General features: G+C 40.3%; 1 protein-coding gene across 1 annotated transcript in view; it reads right to left on the bottom strand.

Moving 5' to 3' along the window:
- The window catches only part of JARID2 (jumonji and AT-rich interaction domain containing 2), a 211,601-nt gene that overhangs the window by 36,678 nt on the left and 149,195 nt on the right, over positions 1–25,728 (bottom strand). The window contains exons 4-5 of the mRNA XM_036378686.2: positions 22,986–23,155; positions 8,765–8,941 (exon numbers count right to left, since the gene is read on the bottom strand). Of these exons, the coding sequence (XP_036234579.1) occupies positions 8,765–8,941; positions 22,986–23,155 (347 nt within the window). The remainder of the gene's footprint in view (positions 1–8,764; positions 8,942–22,985; positions 23,156–25,728) is intronic.

The following is a 25,728-nucleotide window of genomic DNA, read 5'->3' as shown; positions in this document are numbered from 1 at the left end:
AAAGGAGACGTTCCATGAAAAAGCATGTTTTGTTTTCATCAGTACCCGAACTGCTGAATCAAACTGACAGCAGTTTGCCTATAGCAGACAAGCTGCAAATAGAAAAAGGTACTTCTGCAAAGAAAGGAAAATACTAAAACCATTTTGGAACACGTGACATGAAGTAACACTGGGACCTATGCTGAGCTCCATAACCTTATAATGAAGGGATAAGAAAGTGCGGAACAGACACCTTTTTTTTGTACAATAAATATTATGTGAATGTATACAAACAAGTTTTGTTCCTGTCTCTCTGCTGAATTTATTTAAGAAGAGTCACTGCTCTTCTGTTGTCAGGGAACATGGAAAGCTGAAGCTAAAACAAAAAATCACATCACATTTCTCTGTTTGTTCATCAGAAATGTGCTGAATTCATGTCAGTGATGCACCCTCTTCAGTGGAGCACTTGACAGAGGTTCCCAAGACCTGTGATCCAACATCCACAATGGCAAATGCCCTCCTGCCTTTTGCTCTTAATTTCTACCCCTGTCTTTCTTTGACATGGTTTAGGAAAGGATGCAAACAAGAAACTTCATAAATACTTAATAGCACAACTATGTGAACATTTTATTTATTACACACAACATACACCATCTGTTTGTGAGAGTAACTAAATGCACAAAGTTACTGTTTTCTTGTGAAATGAAAACCTTCTTTTGTCACTAAAGGTGATATTCCTACAACACACACCTTATCTAAGAGTTGTGAAGTTTAGCTATCTCTACGGATGTACAGTTTTAACAGTAGGAGCAGCAGTAAGAGTAGTAATAAAAACCACAATCCTGCTGGACAGAAGAGAGGCAGCTAAGCTGCTTTTGAGGCCACTCTACCTCCAAACCTTCCCAAGCAGCTATCCAGCTTCCTGGAGCCAGAACTCCAGCAAACTGTTGACAAATTTAATTTTCAGGTCACTTATCATATTTTCAGTTCCCTTATCATATTCAGTCAGTCATAAGTGTTGAAGCAGATTACTTAAAAAAAGAAAAATCTGTGATTGCTTTTCCTCCTCTCTTCCTTCCCACTTGCATAAATAAGTAAGAATGAGAAAAAAGCTGTCAGCAGTGGAGTCACCACAAATTTCTCCATGGTTCTGTCACTCCTGAGCTCAGGAGCAACTGGTGCTGCCCCAGCCAGCCAAGGATTTCTCAGTGATTTCTGCGAAAAAATCACGTAACCCTTTGTGTCTCATTTCCAGTGATGGAACTGATAATAATTGCCAACCCCTCTCTGGAAGTTCATGACAATACATTCATCCTCCTTTGGAAGGAATTCTCACATCAGATGGATACTGTGCACTACAGAGGCACAAAGCATGACTATTTATTTTTAATAAGACATAGCACAACCAACCAATGGCAGCCTTGTTCATATGTATTTTATCATTTAGAGTGACATCTTCCTTTGAAAGGAACAAATCGTATGTACTGATCTGCTCCTACAGAAACATTCAAAGTCAGAGAGATTAATTTTCTATGATCAGTTGCCACTTTAAAAATCGAAGATTACTAAAACAGAAAACACAGCCAAAAAGCCAAATTGTGCACTTCTCGGGTTCACAAAAAAAAAAAAAAAAAAAAAAAAAAAAAGAGCAAACACGACAAGGTATATTTTATATGCAACAGCTCATTAAATTTAAGTGTCGTGGGAACCCTGCCAGTTTTACCCTCTGAGTAATTATCTTTTGTCTTAATTTGTAAGATTCTTGAAAGGGAGAAGAGAGATACAGGAGGAAAAAAATGTTCAGTCTCACAGGAAAAGCTTAAAAAGCTAGTGTCTGAAAACACAACAAAGGGAGATGTAGAGGCAAAACAGTTTTTGCCACACTGTCTTCCAGTTAAACAGTAGATGGTATCAGTTTCTATAAAAATCAGTATTTGTTTCTCGCAACACCTAGATTACTGTTATATCCAGCTACTTTATATTTAGCTATAAAGCCTTTCTGCAATAGTAAGTTCTGAAAAATTCACAAACATACACATCATTCACAAACATTCAAATCATGTGAGCAACTATCTAACTAAATGTTACCTTGATTAATTACAAAATGCTACCCCAAGCCAAGCATTTAGGGGCAGAAAAAACCCCTGAGACTACAATTTTCCTCCCATCTCACTAAAAATGGCATTCTCCTTCATGTCTGCCAACTCCTAAATATTTCTGATGCACTCAGAAAATCAGGAAAGGTGTGTACGCTTTACGAACCCTGAGAGGTGTGTTCCAGGAAAATCTCCCATGTTGGAAATAAGTCTGACATGCCAATATCCAATGTTCTGTTCCCATTCACTTTAGTTCCTTGCTAAAGAGCAGTCAATAAAGGTTTCACTTTATTTATTGCTTGAAGCAATAATTTCACTAAAAGATAGAAAGACATAAAACCAAGTCCAACCTACACTAGTGGTGGAACTTGCATTCCTGTAGTCTTGAATTATGATTATTTTATATGTATTTTATATATATATTTTATATACAGCTACCTTACTCTATATTTCCAGAACAGCTTTTAGTTAAAGGTAAGAAGCACTACTAACAAGTAATTAAGAGTGTAAGTAAGTTATTAGTGTTCAGACACTCCAGATAGAATAAATGGGTATCATTATACTTGTATCCATTTGAATGCTTATTCTCAAAATGCTGTGTCCTCCAAAGCTATTATTATTATTAAACTGAAACAATAAGAGTCCCACAGTGAAATACTTGTGGGTCTTTTGGTTAGCAGGGACGATCAAATGCTGACAAAGAAACTGAACCACTACATTCAAAACTCACAAGCACTAGGGGTTTTAAAACCACTGATATAATTTATGGCAGCAGAGCAAAACCTTATGGCAGGCATGATCCCCACAGATGCATCACAGTGCTCCCTGCATCGGGGGAACCAGACCCCGGGCACCAAGATTCACACAGGATCCTGTACTGGGACTCTGGGGTATCTCATTTGAAACTGTAATAAAGAATCCCTGCACAAACCAATGCAAACTGTGAAAATTGTGCCTCTATTAGGTGCAGCTATAATAACGTCTAAAAAAGTTTTTTGTCAAGTAAAGCCACAGATGTGCTCGATTACTACAGATTAACTAAGCCTTTACTACAGGAATTGAAACAGTAGTGGGCGATAAACATAATGTGTTTTCAGCAATTTTTGGAAGTATTCCTACAAATTAATTTGCACACAAACATTTCACAGGATCCAGCCAGCCATTCAGAAGCTAATTTATAATATGCACAATAATCAGACTTTCACTGTGGAGGCAGCAGAATTACTGGATTGGGTTCAGTCAGCTATTGACTCTGTGGACAAAGCTTTGTTTCCCAAGCTTTCCTGGAGGTTATTCTTGCACCTGATATGCTTTATACTTGAGATAACTGGGGAGGTTTAATATGGACTGCAGACTACAGAACCCTTTTGCTGTGTGCCAGTGGCTGGGAGATGAAGGCATGGACCAAACACATACACACGTGCTGCATGTTGCACTGCATAAAGCAAGTGATTGCACATTCATAAAACCATCCAGAAAACAGAGGGGAGATAGAAGTGAAAGGGAGAAGTTTTGTTTTTAGAAGGAGAAAAGGGAGCCTTGCCAATATTGTGAACCCGAGCCAGCTATTCCCGTGCAAGCCTCATGTTGTTACATACATCATGTTTGGGAAGAGATGTAGTATTAATCAACTTTTTGGCATGAGTATCCATTACTGTACAAAAACATTCTTGCTCTGGCTTTAATTCAGTTCTAAGTCACTGTGAAAACATTTACGTGGCTCTCAAACTGTGTTAAAGGACCCAGGCAATAATTCTTTTCCCCTCCCAGAGGAACTAAAACAACCTTATACTTCCATAAAACACAGTATTTTAATACTGCCAATTGTTTTCCTTAAATGTTGGGTATGTTCTGACTTCCATAAATCATTTCCAGGGATAGAAGCTGTCTTCTGGAGCCCCCCAACATGCTCTGCCTACTCAGAGTCAGGAGCAAAGGTGTACTTCAGAAGAATAGGCCAGCACCACATCATATGAAAACATGTGGTATTGCTCTTTCTGCACTTCCCAAGACCTAATGCAACACCACTCAATTTCTCAGTGAACGACACTGCACGAAAATTTCCATAGCTGCATGCTAGCAGGAGTCAAAGAGGAGAGCCATGGCAGAGGGGTAACACTGAATTCGTTTTTTGACACCATCAATAACACAGCTCAAGCCCTGCACGCACAGGAATATATTGGGCCACCGGGAGAAGCGTTATTGGTATGAGACACCGCGCCACCGCTTGCAAAAATTCAATACCAAGTGTCTCGTCTCAGCACAAATTCATTACTCTCACCTAACCATTACGACACAAACAACATCAAAAGGGTCACTCACTAAGCAGCAAGTCCATACAAGAAGTGTCTGTCTGTTATCACGAGTCTCACACCAGGATAACAATTCAATTTTTTTTTTTTTTGAGCAACTTCCAGCTCCCCTATTCTTCTCCACAGGTCATACATCTCGCTACTGAAAATCCGCAAATCCCCAAATGTGTTGTGCCTGATTTGCATATTTAAGTATGCAAATTACTGCAAACCGGGTAATTTTCGTGTTACATATTTTTGCAGAAAAATTAAATGTGCAAAAATGTTTATTGCAACAATTACTGGTTCCATGGTCTTTCAACAAAAGGCTGTAAATCATCAAAATAATTGCCTACCCATTAACTATTGCAGCACTCTGCCTGAAATTTTCTCATTCTTTAAAATATATTTTTCTTCTAAATGTTTACCTCTTCAGGATTAGTTTAACTAAAAATTATGTAAAAGCCTAAGGCTCTGTCTCATGTACCCACTCACAAATACCAAATTTAGTTAGAACCAAAACTAAATAAAGAACTCCAACCATAAATCAGAATTTTCTCACAGCACACTCAAACAGTAATGTATGTAAAAGATGTGCCATTCAAGCCCGAGATACACAAATGCTGCATTGAACTATAGCCTGAAATAAGAAAAAAGCAGTCTACGATCTTTTCCTGCATCATCTCTGTACTGCTACACATGTAAGGAAATTACTCTGCTAAATTATCCATTGCAAATTGAGAAGTGAAATGTTCTGTGTTTCTGGTAAGCGAGTAGGACAGCACTGAAGCAGAGTATAGTGTTTCTAGCAATACTTGCTTACTATGCACTACTGCCAGGTCTGTTTTGAAATTTAAGCCCCAAGCGAGAAAAAAAAAAGAAGCATCTCTACAATTTTCTCCCCTGCTCATTTCAGGCAAAAGGCATACAGAGCAGTTTTTATCTCGTCATGTTAACAAAACACAGCATGATCCAGCAACCATTTCTGACCCTGTAGGTTTTGCTGGCACACTGAAGCTGGGTTAACTCCCACTAAGGACACCGGACCCGCCCTTCATGAAGAAGTTTGGTTAAAAATAATGATGGTTAATTCTGTTTTCCTAAAAGTAGATTAGAACTTAATTGTCTGTCTCTGGCATCCAGAGACAACAGGACATTCCCAGGTATGCTGGCCCAGATGCGCATTCCTCTCCACCCTTGAGCTGCTGGGCTGGTGTGAGAGATATCTAATTCTCCAATCATTCTTCCTGAGAAAATTAGCCAACCATTATTAGAGGACCCACAGCCTGCTGCATGCAATGTCTAAGTTGCTACACAGCTATATTTGCGTATGCTGCTCCTCCTGAGGCACTTTTCCAGCCCACAAGCCCTTTCAAGTAGAGTAATGCCTATCCTCCTCTGCTCCTGAGATGGGACTGATAACCCAACAACTTCCCAGCTCCACCTTCCAGCTCTCTATCACAGCCTGCCTTGCAAAACACCTGGCACTTGCAAACATTTTTCTTCAGGAGCCAGAGAAAACCTTCCATTGTGCCACAGAATGAAATCAAACTAGAATTTATTTAGTTGCAAGGAATTCAAAGAATTAGGTTTAAAGGAACAAAGACCTAAGCCTACTCTCTTACCTACAACTTGGAATTTCCTCTGAGCAGCAGGGAGATGCAATTTAGACCCAATATCTCCCTGGAAAGACTTGCACACTACCTTTTACACACTCCCATGAATGCAGGGAATAAACATTTCTCCTGCCAAGCATTTCACTTGCTCTTTTACAGCTGGATGTGTGTGCAGCACATCAGCAGCACTAGGAAAGGAAGGTGAAAAGGTAACAATTTGATTTTTTAAATGTATCTGCGTAAGCAGTAAGGTTGGAAGGCAACAAGTCAGTTGAGCCAATTATTTAATCTTGTGCCGCAAGCTATGCCACGTGCTATACGTGCTTCCCATTGCCACTGAGGCACTCTAGATTGAGTCAGCTCTCCAAAAGGTGGCTCAACAGGCTCAGTTATAACAAATAGTTTGGTGTACAACCTTAATAATACCCCATATTGGCGACAGAAGAGGATATTGACAAATGACTTCGCCCAGAAAAATTGTTGGCCCCTACTGAGCAGAAAGCAATCATTTGACACTGTCTAATGACATTAATCAAGCTCTGAACTTTTGTTGTTGTATGTCATAGCAAATGCTTAGCATTTTCAGGTCCAAAGTGCTTGAGTAGACATTGTATATTAAAAACAAAAGACTTTAATTCATTAAAAATAGACTCTCACGCTAGATTAAGTTCATTTGCTGCACCCGTCCCTGGTCTGCCTTTGTGTGTGGTCTCATTTAAAACAGACACACAGGAACCAGAACCTACTTCATTCACATGAAACAAAAATACTATTGGCTGTCAACCAACATAACAGACACTGAAGAATGGGAATACCCCTGGGTAAGGAAATTTTAATTAAAAAAAAAAAAAGGAGAAGAAGAAAAAAGAAATTACAATGACGAAGGAGAAGCAGCTGTCTTCTCTGGGAATTCCTGTTTCTTCACCTTTGTCAAAACATCTCACATTGTCTCCTATGTATTTTATAAAGGTCTTTTGCAGCTCTATTAAAGCAGCAGCTTCATTTACACTCTCTCTGATCTATATTGATAAAGATTATGAAGCCATTATATGGCTCATTATGTTTGCCTTTACTTACCCCCAATTAAGATTTCAGGTGTCTCTGGTTTTGAGCTAATTTCAAAGTGGCTGCCATCTGGGACATTCTCGTAGAACACCATCAGCTCCTTTTCCAGTGATATATCACATTTAAAACTCTAAGGGAGCAGCTCTGTTACGTGCAGCCTCATTTTCCCTATGCAGAGTTTTGTGCCTCTTATTTTGGGGGGGTTACTTAGAAATCAATCCTAAATGCCAAGTTTTGATCTATGGCTGGTAAAGCATTAAAGCTCCTGGTCACAGCTGACAGCTGAAATGCTATTAGGCACAACATCCCCTTGCAATTACCCACAAATCATTCACAAAAAGTGAGTTTTTGAGCTTGGGTGTGCAATAAAAACAGATTCAGATGCAGTCATGAAAAAAATTTTGGCATATGTAACAAAGGCACCCTTTATAGAAAACTCCCTTTTGAAAGGCAGAGATGAGGATCAGCACAATGAAGTAATTGGGATTTACTAATCTCTTCTTTGGAGCAAGGCAGCATGAAAGAACAAACAGAGCAGGCACAGGTCACCTCTGAAAAAGTGCACTGTGAAGACACCTTCCTCTCAGTCCTCCTACTAAAAGGATAAGAGCTGAAGGGGCAGTCACCAGAAAGAAAGATTCTCATGGAAAACTAATAGTGAGGAAGGGAACAGAGAGCATAGGCTACATTTTGAAACTATGTGAGACAGAGATAGCACAGTTATGAAACAAGAGCTCCTGCTGGAGCAAAAACCACATCATACAGGAGGCTGGCAGGGGAGCATTACAGCAGGCTCAAGAAATTTTCATCACAGCTTTAAATCTTCCATTATACAGTAGGCAATATTGCAATATATGTGGATCCATTTTTCAAGATACGGCATGAGGACATCGTGACACAATTACTGTGCAATTAATGCAGCTTTTGCTGATTTGCAGAGAAATAACTGACTTGAAAAAGTTTCTTCCATAAAATTTTTCAATCAACAATATGAATGTGGTATCAACCTACTGCAAGTGTGGTCTCAGTACTGCATAAGAGAAATTAAGTGTTGCCCCTGGCACGCATTTTGATAACACTTATGAATGCTTATATTTAACTTTGATCAAATAAAGTCATTCTACATTAAACATCAGTCTCACAAAAGCCAGAGAGCGTGACTGTGTCCATGTGTGTCTGTGTGTACCTGTATAAATACATCTCATAGAATGACAGGATTTTTTAGGTTGGACAAGATCTTTAAGATCATCAAAATCCAACCACAAACCTAACAGAGCCAAGTCCACCACTAAAACATGTCCCTCAGTGCTTCATTTACATGACTTTTAAATACCTTCAGGGATAGTGACTCAACCAATTCCCTGGGCAGCCTTGACAGCCCTTCCAGTGAAGAAATTCTTCTTAATGCCCAATTTAAATCTTTCCTGGTGACTTGAAGCCATTTCCCCTGGTCCTATTGCTTGTTACATGGAGAAGAGACTGACCCCCATGTCAGTATATACACATGTGTGTGTGTATGTAATTCCAGCCCTGCAGTAGTTCTGCCATGGAGTTCAGATAATCAGAAAAAAAGAGGTTAAAGCACAAGATGCTAAAACTGCATCTTATTCCACCACTTTTTCAATCAGACCCAGAAGGACAGACAAGGACTGAGCACATTCAGCTCATAAATTTCTTTACTGGGGGGTGCAGGAGAACAGCACTACTTAGGACCTACCTTGCCCATTTGGTACGTGTTTATGTGTTTTTCCTTTCCTAGGGGTTGACTGGCATGATGATGAAGCATTGTTTGTGGTTGTTTTTGTGTCCTCTGTCTCCTCCTCCTCCTCTTCTTCATCCTCATCATCCTGAGAGCTTCCAAAATATACCATGTTGCTGGGCAGGGCTGGAGAACCTGATCATTATAAAGAAATGGCTCATTAGCATCATCACATTAGCTTACTGCACTAACCATATTGATCATAACCTACTTCAGTGTCCTCCACAGCAAGGGGAGAGTGGGAGGTCAGACCAGTGCACGACTAACTAGAGGGTTTTTATTTATTAGTTTTTACCAACAGGATATGCATGGTTTTGAAAAGCAGGGTTCTCCCCCCCTCAAGCACATTCTATTCATACTCCAGACAATCAGTCTTACTACAAGCCCTAATTAATAACTCTGTGTATTCAGAAAAGGACTAATGCACATGCTTAATTTCAAATGCGTGCTCAAGTGCCTTGCTGAAATCTTAACTCACAACTAGGAGCTTACAGCTTTTCCAAACAGAAGAAAAAAGAGCAAAAAACCAGTCTGTGTCACAGTGATATTTTTAAGTTATCATCACAATAAAGCATTTAAAGTTCACAATGCTTTGCAGACCTCTACAATATTGCAAACAATATTTTGCAGAATTCTGCAGTAAGAAACAAAGAGAAAAGTGAAGACATTGAGAAGTTTATTTGCATGGAGGATTCCTGGCAAAGGAGAAAAGAGAGGAAAGGCCTTCTGATTCCCTGTGTGCTCCTTTTGAGGATGCTGCTTCTCATCTCTTGACTACTTTTCCCATGATGCTCCCATGATTTTTAAATGTACAAATACTGCTGACAAATAATGGGCACCTTCCCAGGAGCTCAATATCACTTTCTACTTCAACATGAGCCCCCTGTCCATCCCCCAGTAGTGCCCTAGGAGCCCTCTAGTTATTCCCAAAGAAAAATTTCTTTTAAAGAAGGGAAAAGAAGTATAGTCACACACTTGGATAATAGCAACTTCATTTGTTTTCCTGCAGCTAAATAAAACAAAAGGACAAAGAGAACTGGGCTAGAGACCAACACAAGGTAGTGGCTATTTGACTGCTGCTTCCTTAGGAAGCACTTCTGGCTTCAAGCTCTTCAGAACTGCAATTCTGTGTTTGGTTTGCTCTTGAGCTGTTGGTGTTGCCACTGCCAACAACTAACTATAGATTATTTTTTGATTGCATATTTCTGCTTCCACCAGGGTTGTACAAAATATTCTTATAACAAAATACTCTTATAACTATAAACATCACTTTTTAATTAATGAATTACCTAAATATGGCACAAAAACAGAGACAGGCTGTTTCTCCAATGAATAATCCATTCCTAAATATACTGGTTTTAATTGGGATGGAGTTAATTTTCTTCATAGTAGCTGGAACAGGGCTATGTTTTGGATTTGTGCTGGAAGCACAGCTCATAACACTGGGATGCTTTAGCCATTGCTGAGCAGTGCTTGCATGGTGTCAAGGCATTTTTTGCCCCTGTTTTTCATGCTGCTCTACCAGCAAGCAGGCTGGGGTGCAGAAGGAGCTAGAGGGGACACAGACAGGATAACTGACCAAAGGGATATTCCAGACCATAGGACTGTTCTCAGCAATAAGAGCTGGGGGAAGAAGGAGGAAGGTGGGGACATTCAGTGTTACACCATTTGTATTCCCAGGTAAGCATTTTATGTGATGGAGCCCTTCATCCTGGGAATGGTTAAACACCTGCCTGCCAAAAGTGAGTAGCAAATGAATTCCTTGTTTTGCTTTGCTTGCAGGTTTGCTTTGCCTAATAAACTGCCTTTATCTCAATCCATGAGTATTCTTACTGAAAACTGACCCTTCCAATTCTCTCCTTCATCCCACTGAAGGCTTAGTCCCCACCTGTAAAGATGTTGGCTTTGCCTCTGTAACAGCCCCTTTGGAACTGTGGCTGCCTCGGGGAGAAGCAGACAGAAACTCCTCGCCAGCATCCTGTGCTGTGTGTGAGTGGTAGCCCTGGGACAGCCAGGATAAACACTACAGCAGCATTGAGGGCATGATGATTCTTCCCCCTTGAAATTGTGCATTTTTCCATCCAACTAGACAAGAATGTATGGACACATACAGTTATCCTAGGGGAAAGGGATTTTGGATGCCACAGCTCTTCTGTTTGTATAGACTAATGATCAAATTAAGACTGCTGACGTATTTCACGGCATGGAAGCTGCAGCAACTTACAGAAACAAAAAACATTCACATTTTTTATGCAAGCCCAGAACTTTCTGGCACAGTCTAAGCAATCAAACATAGTAGGTAAGAAGTGCTGAGAGGCACATTAATTCTTCTGCTCGTAGGGGAGTTTTAAGTCTCAACAGCAACTAACCAGAAGACTCTAAAATAGTTACTCCTGAGACAGTGCTGCCTGAAAAATAAACTGTTTTTTTCTTCCATCTAGGTGCCCAAATGTGTAGTATGGATTCAGAAACTGTATGCAAGTGCATCAGTTCTTATAAGAATTTGAAGTCTGACACCATCTGACACCATTATGCATTAACAAATGGTGGCATAAAAGAACCTTACTGTTTGGAACCCTCAAAATTAGATTCAAACACAGACTGAAATCCCCCTATTATAATTAAAGAAATAGTCAGAAAATTTATCCTTCTGAGACACTAAAATAGGAGTATAGATATAATGTCTGTTCTCTCAGCTTCATCTTCCTTGGAATTCCACATCTCTGAGATTTTTTGGCAGCTGCTTTAAACAGCAATCAACAAAAATGTATCATCTGCAATGCAAATGTTGTTATTACATTAGCAATCCTTTTTCTCTTTCTTCTTAAACAGAGAATAAAACACAGTACTATGTCAGTCTGTTTAGAAAGGAGGGACAATCTTACCCAAGTTCAAGAGCAGGCACAAACTTCACCTAACTCCTGGTATTCAATCTCTGTAATCTCAGTGCATAAATCTCCTGTCAGAATGACAGTTTTTAATTCTTTCCAATCGAGAACTACGAACAACAATGGTTAAACTGCATTCCTGGGACAGCTGGGACTGTTTGGGAAGTACATTTCCAGAGAAATTAGACTAGCAACATCCAATAACACAGGAGAGTCCTGCTAACGCTCACTTTACTGATCTAAGTGCTCTGCAATATGAGACCTTGGAGAAAAGCTGGCGTTCAAGTCTGGGTCTCCTCCCCTCCTTCCCACCAGCTTTTCCTACATATTTATTAAATGTGACTTGCCAAACAGAAAGAAAGAAAAAAAAAAGCCTGGACTCGCACATTTTTGCTCTATTTAAGCATTGTTAGGAATGGAAGACTCAAAGAAATCTTAAAGCTCTGAGTTTTCTTGCCTAATTTTTGTATTGGAACTATTTTTATCCTCATCTTTTATAATACTACTTCAGTTCTGGAATAGCCTCAAGTAATTTGTTCACAAATATGAGTTGAACTGGTAAAAACCACTTTCACGTTAAGCCTATGTAGCTAAACATGTCCAAAAGGCTGAGAAAACACTGGTTTAAAATATTGAAACAGGCTGGCCAAGCTCAAGACGCTGCAAATTCCCTTTATGAGCAAACTGAAGGGAAGACATGCCTGTAAGTACACTGTGATTTCATTCAAGCTGAAATGATGACAATTATGCTTATTAAACAACACCTAACGTGTGAGTGGTTTATGTGCACTGCTGGTTTACACCAAGGAAAGAGCTAGGCAACCCCTCCTAAGACTCCTCTTATGGAAATAATACTCAGACTTCTCACGACTGATGAAACAACAAAACTCATAAGAATGAAACTTAACTCTGTGGAGTGGAAGCTATGTAATTACTCATCTTCTTCAATATTGTGTAATAATGATTCCTGTCCTAAATATCCCTCATTCTCTCTGAGATCAGATAGGAATGTGTATGTGATGCCCCATTTGTTACTCAAAGCTACTGATTTATATAAATAATATTAAGAAGTGTTACTGTAGCTAGAAATGTTCTAGACCATTGCCAACCTGAAGAAGAATATGTGCTCAAGAGCTGATTGTTTTTTCCAGCTGTAGTGATTGGTCAAATAAAATATATTGCCCTTCCTCAAAAATCTGTCTGGTCTTCACTGCAAGGTAAGACCGTGGTGGTTTTCCTCACAGACAGACTTGGTTGAGAGTTGTTGCTCTCAGGTTACTCCATGTGTAACAGATATTTACCATGAAAATGATGTGTGACAGCAAGATGATAAAAACCATCCAAAATGGCATGAGAATAAGGAAAACTGAAGGTTCAGCAGACACATCTGTACACACACATTCACAGAACATAGCATTGTAGGGGCTTCCTTGATATGTAAAATTCACAGATCACTATTCTGCACATTTATCTCTTCCTGGACACACTCAGCAACAGAAACCCATGGGGCAGCAGCTATGCTGGTTCCCTCTTGCACATATTTCCCAGCCAGGCAGTAGGAGTAAATAAAGATGAGCAATCATCCCTCCTCTTCCTCTTGCCCTCCACAGCACCAAAGTGATTCTCAAAGCCTACCAAGGGTAATATAAAGAGTGACACTGGAAATAATAACCAACAGCAAAAAAGAAGAGCAGCAATGCCATGAATAAAGGGCAACATCTGTGCCTGGGAGGTGGTGCCTGCCAGGTGTCAGCACTCTAGGTATACAATTCCCCACTTCCTCACTTTCCATCCCCAAGAAAACAGCAGAAAAATCTGAGAGGGAGAGAGAGAGTGAGCGAGTGAGTGAGAGAGGGTTACGAGAGCCTATTGCTGTATTGAATTTTACAAGTCTCCTTCTGTGCTGGGAGCCCCCACATCATGCAGGCAGCTGCTACCATGGGCACTGGAACAGATGAAGGGGGAGAGCAGGGAGCAGCCTTCCAGAGCCTGCGGAAAGCACACAAGCAGCCCTCCACCCCGAGAAACACACCCTGCCACCACCCCATTAGCAGGTGCCTGAAAAGCCTGCTCACTCAGCAAATATGATGGCAGCCTAGAAATTAAATTTGACTTCTTACCACTCATTTAGAAGACATTTCATGCAAGGAAAAAGGAACCATCTAGACTATTGGTGGCTGACATTTTTCTTGGCATCAAAAATGGCCTACAGAACATCTACCCCCACCTGGCCTCTTCTTATTATACCTGTGCCACCTCATCAACTGTGGCAGTGTAATTTTTTTTTGTGGGGCCATGTGGTGAATCAGATCAGGGAACTGATTCAGATTAAAATCCCAGACTAAGGAAATTAAAGTCCGTTAATAAATACTGTAACTGTAATGTAATGTTACAAGCTCTCAAGAAAAGATTTGGAAAATTTCTATGCACTCTTTTTCTTACTGAATGTGTAGTGTAATATATCCCTTATGTTATTAAACAAAACATTAAATGAAGTATGTTTCCAATCTCATGTAGGCACTGCACATTTTACATTGTGTCCTGATGATGTCTAAGCACACAACTCCTAAATGCTTTCCCTCCCCTCCCTGCCAAGACAGCTGATTTGTTTTGCAGAAATATTTGCATAAAAGCATACACTGTCACCAAAGATCTGGATGGGGCAAAAGTAACATATTGGGAAGGAAGGAGAAGCCATGGCAGAAGGAGTAAGCTGTAAGAAAGGCTGTGAAGTGCAGCAGCAGCAGAGCAGAAGAAAGGAACCTGGATGTGCTGGGGCTGGAGAAAGGTGAGTGGTGAGAGGTAGGCTTGCAGATGGACACAAGCTGAGGGACCAGTGGGGGAAGGAAGATAGAGAAGGGATTACCAACATGAAATGATAACAAATACAGTAAAGTGTACAGGACATTGCAGCTAAGGCTGGCTCAATGCAAGGCATCCATCTGACAGCGCAGTCAACCTGCTGCCCTGGTCCAGACACGTGCCACTCACCTTTTCCTGCTTAACAAGTCTCACAGCTGAGAGCAGAAAAGCCATGGCCAAAGTCAGGCAGCAACCTGGAGGGAACTTCCCAGCCCTCTCCCCCTCCTCCAAAACACATGGGGAAAGGCCAAATCACCAAAGCTGGACCTCAGAGTGAGATTCTGAAAGCCTAAAAAATTTGCATGTCTGACTAAGGGATTGCAAGCCACACAGAAAGTCTGGACAGCCAACCTAACCCTAGGTACCCTTTCCTCACCAGTATGAGAGCTCCTAGAATCAGATGCTACTTACTGCATGTAGCAAATTTTGAGAAAATCATTAATGAGTTGTTTTTTTAAAAATTATTCATCAAGGTTACAATGAGCTATGAATTATTACAGAAAGGGAGGACAGTCAGCTGTTTTAAAAAATTAGATTTGAAGTATGTTTGGCAACTGCTTTCATCAGTATCTTCAGTTTCATTATTGAAATTCTCTCTTGAGTATTTTGTTTTCCCTCCTATTGTGAGAGCAACACAAAAGAAAGCCTAAATATATAGGAAAAAATTATTACCACAACTACACACTAAGTGTGGCCTAACACATATGAAAGAATGACAAATGTATTTCATGTCCTCTTTTACAATAATTTGGTGCTTATACAAGAATAAGTACAAAGTAAAATACAGGGGATTTAAGTCATGGTGATGCTTTTAGCAATTTTCTAGGAAAGATGTCACCCTTTGCATGTGCAAAATTCAGGCTCACTACTAACAGTAGGCAGAATTGATGCTTTTGCAGCCTCTACACACAGATGTGTTGACCTCAGCAGCAAGTGCCTGATTAATAGAATAAACTATACTCTTTTTCAGCCATTTTATTTGACTAATGAGGTTATTACTTTTTTTTTCTTTTTGACAAATGGGTAGTTCTCTCTCCTAAATTACAGTTATGTTTTGTTTCTCATTAAATTACATTAACTTTTGTCTTGGACTAGCTAAACATGTTAAAAAAACCCTCTGAATTTGGATCTGAAGAGTGGAATCAGAAGTATGGAAAGTGCATATGCTTTGCCAAAAATACTATTTCATTACTCTTCAGAATTAGCTGGCAGTGCTTCTGCAGTATTTACTGAAGTACAAACCAAATGTTTTCATCTGGACGGGATTCAAACCCTGGTATGTTACAACCACAACAAAAATCATCTCAGTCCAAAAGCCTTCTCTGTAATTTGGGCTGTGGTTTCTGCAAAATTGGAGGATTCTTCTCCATGAATTATTTACACCAACTCCGCCTCTAGCTCCTCTTTTTTTTTGCCTTCTAACAATTAAACCCAACCCAGATGTGCTTTGGAAAAATCTTAAAGCAATTTAAAACATTAGAATGATTTACACACAGGGCAGGTCAAGGTATGTGGGACTTCAGCCTGCCCCAAAAAAGCACATGGCTTGCCAAGCCCCACAGTGAGCCACATCCAGAGGTTTGGCTTCTCCTCTGACACACAGCCCCATTTTGTGGCTGTAAGCAGGTGGAAAAACCTTGCCTCTCAAATGCTCCTGATGTGCTGGCATCTCAATGCTTAACTTTTAGAGCCTGCTTCGCATTTATTATATGTCCCACTTATTATGTTTTGGCAGGACAATGCCAAATCACTGAAATGCAAATATATGTCATTTATGCCTGCACCTTATGGCTGTTTTACCAAGCCAGGCTAAAGGAGCACTAACTGCATAAATTCTATAGGAAAGAGCAATTGTACTTCACTTGTCTGACTCCACCTGCAGGAACAGTCCCAGAGGGAGCTTCCTGGTGCCTGAGCGAAAGGGAGGAAAAGGCCGTCTCAAATACAGAAATAAAACTGAGCTCCAACTCCTCCCTCTGCTGCCATTGTTCCAATCACAAGGTACCTGGAGTTACATTTAATTTATTGACTAGTGTAGCAACTCCCATTTTCTTCTCAGTCTGTTCTTCGAGCTAGTAGAGCTTAAACCCAAAAGCTTGAAGAAAATTTTTCCTTTTCTAGAGAAATAGAGCAAAAGTGGGGAAATGCGTAAGTCTGCAGGAAATAAATAGAAGGTCTACTTTCCAAACTTAGCAAAACACTCCAGAGTAACAGAGTACCCAAAATTAAAAAAAAAAAACCACCAAAGGAGTGCTTCTAAGAATCTACAATTCTTATCTGACAATCTCAAAGCAGTTTAACTCCACCAGCCTGACTGGATTTTACAGTGAACCTCAAAACCAACGCTTTCCATGCACTTCAACTTTATGTTCCCTCCCACCAAGAACAAAACTAGTATGGAAGTTTCAAAGCACTGTGATGACATTCCCAACAAGCTACCAGGCTGTGTTTCATACCCAAGAAGAGATCCTGCTAGGTTTATCCCTAGCATAAAATCAGTCATTTGGATAACACTGAAGCTATGTTATATTCACAGGTTAGAGAAGCAGGCTCAGAGGTTTTTGGCTGGGATGAAGAGCAGGAATTGCCTTTGCCAGAATACTTTACATTGCCCCCTGAGCAGTGAGGCTTTGAATGGCTGATGCCATCACAGCACTCAGATTTTATGCCAGTAGCTCATTCATAATCAATACCCAGCTATGTTGACACCTATATACAGAGTTAAATATTTATCCTCATTTTACAAAATACTAAGCAGCTTGCTGAGGGACTCGGACTGAATCTGTGGCAAATACAAGAGCTAAACCTCAAGATTAGTCTCCCCTTTCAATCAGTTTTCACTGCATCCTGTGGCTTTTTGCAGGGGTAGATACTGGAATCATTAACATCAGAAAGGGCCCAAAAACTGGAAAAGCAAGAAAAAGCTTTCCCTCAGCTGTAGTACTCCCCACAGGATACTCCATCTTACTTCAGCACCTCTTCCCATCTCTTAAATCTCCCAGTAGGCACACACTGACATGAAATTGTACCTTCCACTGGATGTCTGGAGTTTTGGCACACCAGCAGCACTCTGTTCCCCTGGGAAGGAACAATCCATGGTGGTGGTCACCAGGGTCTCTTCTCTCTCTGTTCTTCACACAAGGGTTGTTCACTCTGAGAACGTGTAACCACTTGTCCCTGCCAATACTGATTAAATTACTCTCGTTCTAAACCACCATAAGAGTTACTTAGTAGCTTATATTACATAGATGGCCAAAATGGTTGCATGTATGAGAAACAGCTTATATTCTACACTTCAATGTTACTCCTACCTTTAAAACACAACTTAGAAATTTTGAGGTTACAATTACTAAATGCAAACGTATTTTTATTAAATGGTTTGTGCATTTAAAATTCAACCTAAAGTTTATTCTTGAATTTTCAATCCATTCTAAAATTTTACTTTCAAATACTAAATGATATAATAACAAAATCAATAAAATTTTTTCTTCCAGTATTTTAAACAAATTATTGTATGTCTGCATGTTTTAATATTATTTTGGAATTATAAAAACTAACCCAGACTGCAAAGAAGCTCATACTTTTGGGCAGTGTCAGCATTTCATTGCTTTGCTTCCAGCCTAATCAAGTTGCAGTGCTTTCAATCTGCCTACTCTGATGTGGTGATCAAGTGTCCATGGTGCTAAAGGCTGGTGCTTCAAGAGTGACCCATGCAAGGCAGCAGCTCTCCAAGGACAGCAGCATACGTTGACTACAGAGCCTGCTGACACCAAACTAACTGGCACACAATACCTTTTGCCTTGCTGAAAAGACAGGCAAATTAACAGCTGTTTTCTAACATGCCCCAAGATTAAGAAATCCCACATTTCGGTTCTGGGGGCTCTCCCATTGCAATCGGAAATCTCTGCAGGTATGAACTGTCAACTTCTCCTATCAGGACTCAAAAAAGAAGACTCAGATCAAAGGCCACTGACCCTTTTTACCACCCAAATATGGGTGTTGAAAAGAATAAAAAGCCTGTTTGAGAGCACACTGCACTAAAAGTTAGAAGTTACTGAACTTCAGACAAACATGCACACTTCAGACAAATATTTCACATAGTGAAATTTTCTGTTTTGATTTTGCCCAATTGTAATAAATCATCAGATTATTAAGTCAGCACAGCATTCAAAGAAAAAGAACAATCACACATTTTGCAGAAGAGAAGAGCCTGAAAACTCAATTTGTGAGATCTCAATTAAACCATTTTTATTTAGGAATCCCTGAAATTCTCTAGCATGTAACTCCCAGAGGCTCAGCTTAATTAGAAAATTGATCATGGGAAAACTTCTTAAAATGTACTCTCCTAATCACAGCCTCCCTGTTATCACCTTTTGCCAAAGATCTATTGCTCACAGGGAGTTGTTTTTCCTTCCTCCTTTAGCCTGATATTTGACTCACAATAGTTTAACCTGTAAATAATTACAGAGAGCAGAGGTAACTTGAACGCACTGTAACAGAAGCTATTAAGAAAAATATGATCAAAAGCAGAAAACACAGTAAAATGAGAGCTGTTGTACAACTACATGGAGATGACATACTCGTATCTACATGCTGCTGAAAGATACTAATTATGCCTCTGGCAAAGGGCATACAGGCTCCTTCAAAGAAGCTATTTAAAGATAAGAACACTGCAGACAAACACTTCAGAGATATCTGTACTATTCTCCTCCTTGTGTTGAAAATTCTAGGTCACAATTTAATAAATTTTTTAAAAACTACCAACCTTTTTAAAAGGAGGATTTTAAAATAATAGAAAGCAGAGGAGCCTTGCCAAGTTTGGTCAGTCTAGAAATGTATTCCAGGTCTCAGATATTCATCAACTGTTACAGCTTGTTCATTGTGCTCCACTTACCTTTTAAGAAGTAATTAGTACAGTGTATTATCAAATCAAGAGTTTGAAAAACAAACTAATTAAAATATGTTTAAAGCCTTTGTGTTCTGGATAATGAAACCAAACAGGTCATCTTGGTTAAATTATTTCCCTTTGAAATTACAGGGTGCTAATGGAGTGGGGGGGAGTTAAAATTATTTGAATCATTAGATTTTCTTACACACAGCAGGACAGGTAAATGGGACTTGTTCTCCTAAGTATGGGATCTTATGCATGTCAAGGGACTTTCTCCCACACTGTCGCATGATAGTATTGCTCCTTCACTGACAGAATTCAGCTGCTCCCACTCAAATAAAACCCCACAAAAACAAGAGTGAGCCATATTGGTGACAGGATGCTTAAATTTCTCTGTTTAAAATCAGAAAATGAAAGTACATCCTGACATGTGAATTCATGGTGGAATTGAGTCCAAGGTTGGACTTGGTGATCTTGAAGGTGTTTTCCACCCTTAGTGACTTGTGATTTTATGGTGTGATAAATTTGCTCTGTGCTTCTGACACTACTGCTGGGTATGGTGGTACAAGGGCAGAGAAGACCACCGAGCTGCATTCCCACCAATCCTGGGAAAGACTCTTTTGTCCAAAAAAAGGCTTTGATCATGAATCTAAGGATTATATCACCAGATCATTTTGATGGAGTTTTTTTGGTTTTTTTGTTTTTTTAACTTAAAAAAACATAAGCATTTACTGTCCTGGATCTTATCACTACTACACTTAAGATTTTCAAAGTGCTGATCTTCAAACCTCTAAGTGTGCTCTTTTTTCCATGCAATTGCATGTTGCATTTCATGGTAAAAGCACAAAGAGCCAAGGTGAGCACATACAGCCAGACAGAAGTCAGAACAACCACTTGGTCACACCATGCAAACAATTCTGAAACCCTCAACACTGCAAGAAAAATAATAGCATGGAGGTTCCAAATCAAAATAACTCCTTCCAAAAAAATCCCAAGTCTTCCTTGCCTATGCAGGCTCTTATAATAAGCCGCTGGCTCTTCCCTCTCCAGGCTCACTAGGCAGCACCAGAAGAGTAGCACCAAACTAAGCCCGCCAGTGCCCTGGAGAGTCACCTGTGGGACCTTTCTGGAGCTGGATGTACCAGCACGGTGCTACACGAACTCCCTACCAGCATATTAACAACTAGCTTCCATCTCCTGGTTTTGAAATGGACACATTGAAAGAGACAACCACCTGGAGCTAAACATTCCCAGAGGCCAAATGGGCACAACCTGAGGCAGCCAGGACCTCTTGAAGGACACAGCAGTTCAGGCACAGAAGCCAGAACCATGCTAATACAGGTCTGAACAACCCACTCCTCCCTCCAAGCCACAGCACTCTCCTGCTCCTCCACAGAGAAGCATCCAGGGAGCAGGTGTCCAAGAAGATTCTCCTGCCTCTTTTGAACTGGCTCTTTTCATGTTTTATACAGGGGTGATGCAGTAATAAGCTTGTGGGGGTGCTGAAACACAAAGCCGACAGCTTTCCCTTTCACAGTTTTTCTTCAGACGGTTTAAGCAGACCAAGAACATGCCATGTGTGGCACTCAGAGCAGACTCTCCCTCGTGGTTTTTAACATAATTGTAATTGTGATCTTGCTGTCTGAATGCACGTGTTGTCAGAAATGTTCGAGTACTCCTGCATACTGAAGAAATTAGGAATGAATTGCAAGTTCTTAATTGACAGTACAAAACATCAATTATGCCACAGATGAATAACAAAGGAGAAAATTACAGGTGCAAGAGCTAAACACCCATTGATTTAAATAAAAAATAAAAAAATAAAAAACCCAACAATATGAAGCACTGGAATAGGACTAAAGTACCCGTGCTTCCCATTTGCATTGTTAAACCAGAACACAGAGAGAATGCTAAGAGAGTAGGAAATAAAAGTGGAGATAAGTGACACCCCCACAAAGGTTGCCTTTCTATAAGTGCAAGTGCCTTCAAAGCTATAAATAGCACATGCTTAGTTAGCAAGCAGTGGAAACAAGTGTGTGAATGCAGCCATGTGTGCTCACACACAGACACACAGACACACAGAACCCCCATCTGACTCTTCCCACCAACAACTGTGGCAGTTGGCCCAGATCACAGCAGTGACACGCTGCCAACAGACTGATCAACCTCACAGCACACTAAATTAGAAATACATTTCCACAGATTACATTTCAGAGGACCGTTATGCCACTTTAAACTCCATTAGATTCTGCTCCTCTCCATCCTTTAAATAAACACAAAAGCTAGCAAATCACCCTCTGCTATCCCCTCCACCCACCCACTTTACCAGAGGTCCCAACAGGATGGAGGCTCCATATTGGATGTGAAATAAGATGGATAAATTAGCAACCAGTCTGAAGGTACCACTAGCCTAAAATCTTACAGAAGAAAAGAAAAAATAAATCAAACCACACTGTATTAAGGTGAGAAAGCCTCAGCAGGAAGCTATGGGTGGTGTTGTTCACTGCTGTCCACCTAAGAAAGGGGAACTCAAGCTCTGAAAGATTCAACCCATCAGGTAAGACTTTTTCAGACAAGCTCTATCTGTAACAAATGCACACCCTTTCAGCAGGTAATGGGACAAAACAACAGCATGAGGCACCATTCCAGCACAGAGGATGCAGCTATGGCTAACTAATGAGACAGGGGATGCACCTGTCCAGAAACACACAGCACGAGACAATATGACAACTGGGGGATTAAACTGAAAGATGCTATTTTCAGCACATGACTTGGGACATGGAGCTATGGAAAGTCTTAAGAAAAATGACCACTCAAGTAACATCCTCTTCTCTAGCTTAATCTAGTCAGTACCTCATGCTCAGGCCCCCCCAAGTCTGGCATGCAGGCTTGCACACACACAGCCCATGGATCCCTGACACACCACACAGCTCCAACCAGGCTCGAGCACCTGTTACTGTGAAGTAATTCAAGTATTTCACTCCACAATTTCAGATGCCTCCTTTGTACTTGGATTGCTGAGAGGAGGAGCTCACCTGTTTTAATTATCACCACAGGAACAATCCAGCTCCTGAGGCAGACAAGAACAATGGCCCTCCACCCACTGTCAGATGAAAAGCCTCACTCAGATTGAACAATAAAGGACAGTGAGGAGGTAGACAAGGGGAATTTCCAAGCAGATTTTCTCCTCTTGCAGGAACAAGTACTCAGGTAAGTTAAGCACTTCTCCAGTTTATAGTCAGACAAAACAAAGGAGGATAGGGAGGACTTAAAAGAGCCAGACAAAAACCCATTCAGGGTAACAGAGAGCCAAGCATAAAAGAAATGTCTTTTTGCACTATTACCAGCCTCATTTTATGATCTTTAGAACCATGAACTTGAATGCTCCTGCTGCAGATACAGTCAAATTGCTGAGAGCTGAAATGCACACAATACCTTCAAGTGCAGCTCCAGTACATTTGTCTGGCTGCTGCTAGGTGTGCAGTGCTACAGCTCCTTCTGTGAATGAGACTGTGCCCCAGCACTGCTGCCAGGTACCTACCTCGAAGACAGAGGAAAGTGAGAAAATCTTCTGTCTTGGGCTTCCTTTTGGAGAGGTCAGAAATCTGAGTGGCAGGAGGGGGTAACAATGGCTCCACTATCTTTATTGGAGTTGTGCTGGGACTGTTTGGCTGGGACTGAGCAAATTTCCTTTGTGCTTGCAGCCTTGGCCTGTGGAAACAAGAGCACATCAGAAGCATGTTAGGCAGAACTTGCTGGATGTGTGAAAGCATAAAAAAAACCCATATAGGATAGAGAGAGAGACAAAGAGAGAGAGATCAAGATCTGAATCCATCTCCCACCAATACCAAATCCCTAACTGGGTCAATAATGAAGACAGTATTTTATTTGTTTTACCCTTTGGTATCTTCTGCTACAATTTGGAAAACCAGAAAGGGAACATCTTGACTGCAAAATCTGTGACTACTGTTTCATATGTTCTGAGTGTCTTCTTGCACATGATACAATTACAGTTTACCATTCACTTATTTGGAAATTAAATCTGTATTTTGCACCATGAAAATGCCTTTTTTTTTTTGTTAAGTGTTAGTGCTCATTGCTTTCTGTTTTTAATTAAATTACAAATTAGGTTTATTTTAGCCCCATTAAGGTTTTAATTTATTCCAATCTGCTAGAATCTTATTTTTATAGTAAAATATATATTAATAGATAAGGTATTATATATATATTTGTGCTGAGTTCTAAAAAATAAAACCTCTAGGAGAAAATATTTTTGACAGAGAAAACATCAGGTCAAAACCATTAGATTTTTGTTTGCTTGGCCACAGCCCAGAAGACAGTAAGCAAGGAGGTCAGCAGTGGGGTTAAGCAGGATTTGGGATAAATTTGTAAGATTGAAGGACATGTGTGGAATGAATTTGTTCAGTCTTGGTAGTGGGCAATGGACTGACACTCTCTGATTAGTTTTAAAACATGCCCAGATACGGCTGCAGGAAATGAGCGGCTGCAGGTGATTTTGGCACTTGGCTGCAAATTATTTCAAGCCTTTCTGAAGGCTCTGATTAACTGCTATGTAGCAATGAATATGATTTTCTTTAATATGTCTAGAACGTAAATTGGTATTAGGGAAAGCATTTTGGGGCAGGACAGATACCCGGAGGGGGTCTCGCTGGGAGCCTGGCTCAGTTCCCCACATAAGAACATGTTAATTTCTCACTTAAGCAACTGGGATTCTAATTGTGATCTTTATTACAGCTTCACAAAGGAGAGAAGCTACAGAAAGAACTTAAAACCTTGTTGAGAAAGGATGCAATTTTATGTCATTTTATTCCCTAATAGCAGAGTATTTACATAATGTCAAAGTGAAACATATTAAATAACACTGAAGGGAAGCCCAGGTCTTGTCGCTCCATGGCAGCCTCGACTGCTGGGACTTAAGGAAAGCACAGTTATCGTTTGGTAGGGATGTAAAACATAATTGGCAAACCTCTTGTTTTTCACAGGTATTAACCTTAAATCTTTGGGTAACAAGAGGTTTGTTACAACAAACACGTCCCCTAATGACAACAAAGAGCCAAAGTAACATTCAGCAGTTTTCTCCCTAAACTATGCTTAAAATTGTCCTTGTCCTCACTATCCAACACCCACTGCCCTGAACATACCAGCCATTTCTACTGTGGTTTTTAATCTCCTCCATGGCAAAAATAAGCTGGTGTTTACAATTTTTTTTTTTTTATCATGGTGCTTATAATTTGTGAACTGGAACTAAAATACTATTTAGCACATATATTTCCTCATATCTATGAACAATTATCTTTCCAGGATTAAGGTCTTGTATAGATATGCCTGTATCTCCAAAAAATTACTCAGATTGCTTTGCAAAGCCCCATCTCTTCAAGCAGACTAAGGACTCCTGTGCAGGATGAATGGTATTTTAATTTCAAGCAACTACATTTCTATCACCAAAACCATACATGCAGCCAGAGAAAAATGCTTTGTGTTGGCTCCTGTTCTGCACAAAACATATGCTCTCTCGGCAAAAAGCAGACTATAAAGGTTAGTGAGCATCCTGGCTTTCTGCACAGCAATTTTTTCCCATTGATGTGCTTCATCAGCCAGGCTGTTAAAAACATAAACCCACCCACTCTCTGCATCTCTGTACCTGCTCAAATCTCATGTGATCAGTGATAAGCAAGGAGTACCACCACCCACCACGCCACAAAGTAAAGATTAAGCCTGTTTTATGATTCAAAATTATCCCTTTGCAGCAAGAGAATCATCCATGCTGGTTTGCAGTATCCCTATTATCAGTCCCCAGAGCACTGAAACAGGATTAGAGAATGACTGCAAGTTTGGCATAGATGTGAAATGAATTAGGGAACCTAAAGTACTTTTGGTTCTCTTTTTGAAAGTACACTGTCTGCTACCATTCTTTTCTGGGACAAAAAAGTCCCCGTGGGGCACAGAGCCTGGCCTGGCAGCATCACAGGCTCTTCATACCCATGGGGGCCCCTGATTTCAGCAAGGATAGAGAAAATTCCAGGTATTCCCTCCACTTACAACCATGAACTTTTGCTGCTTCTCCCGGGGAGGCTGTGGAGACTTGTTGCTATATGGTCAGATGTTCCTGAGATGCTTCTCCTCCCAGAGAGGAAAGACGGCTGTTACTTCCATCTGCTCAGTTTGACTTCACCAGTGACACAAAACCAGGCCCCCTTATGAAATATCCATCTTTTATTAAAACCACAAGCAGTTACAGGGTGTAAATATCACTGATTCAATTT

The sequence above is a fragment of the Molothrus ater genome, chromosome 1 (assembly GCF_012460135.2).
Source record: "Molothrus ater isolate BHLD 08-10-18 breed brown headed cowbird chromosome 1, BPBGC_Mater_1.1, whole genome shotgun sequence".
In the NCBI taxonomy this organism is placed as follows: domain Eukaryota; kingdom Metazoa; phylum Chordata; class Aves; order Passeriformes; family Icteridae; genus Molothrus; species Molothrus ater.
The sequence above is the reverse complement of the archived record's forward strand: the minus strand, read 5'-3'. Positions and strand labels throughout refer to the sequence as shown.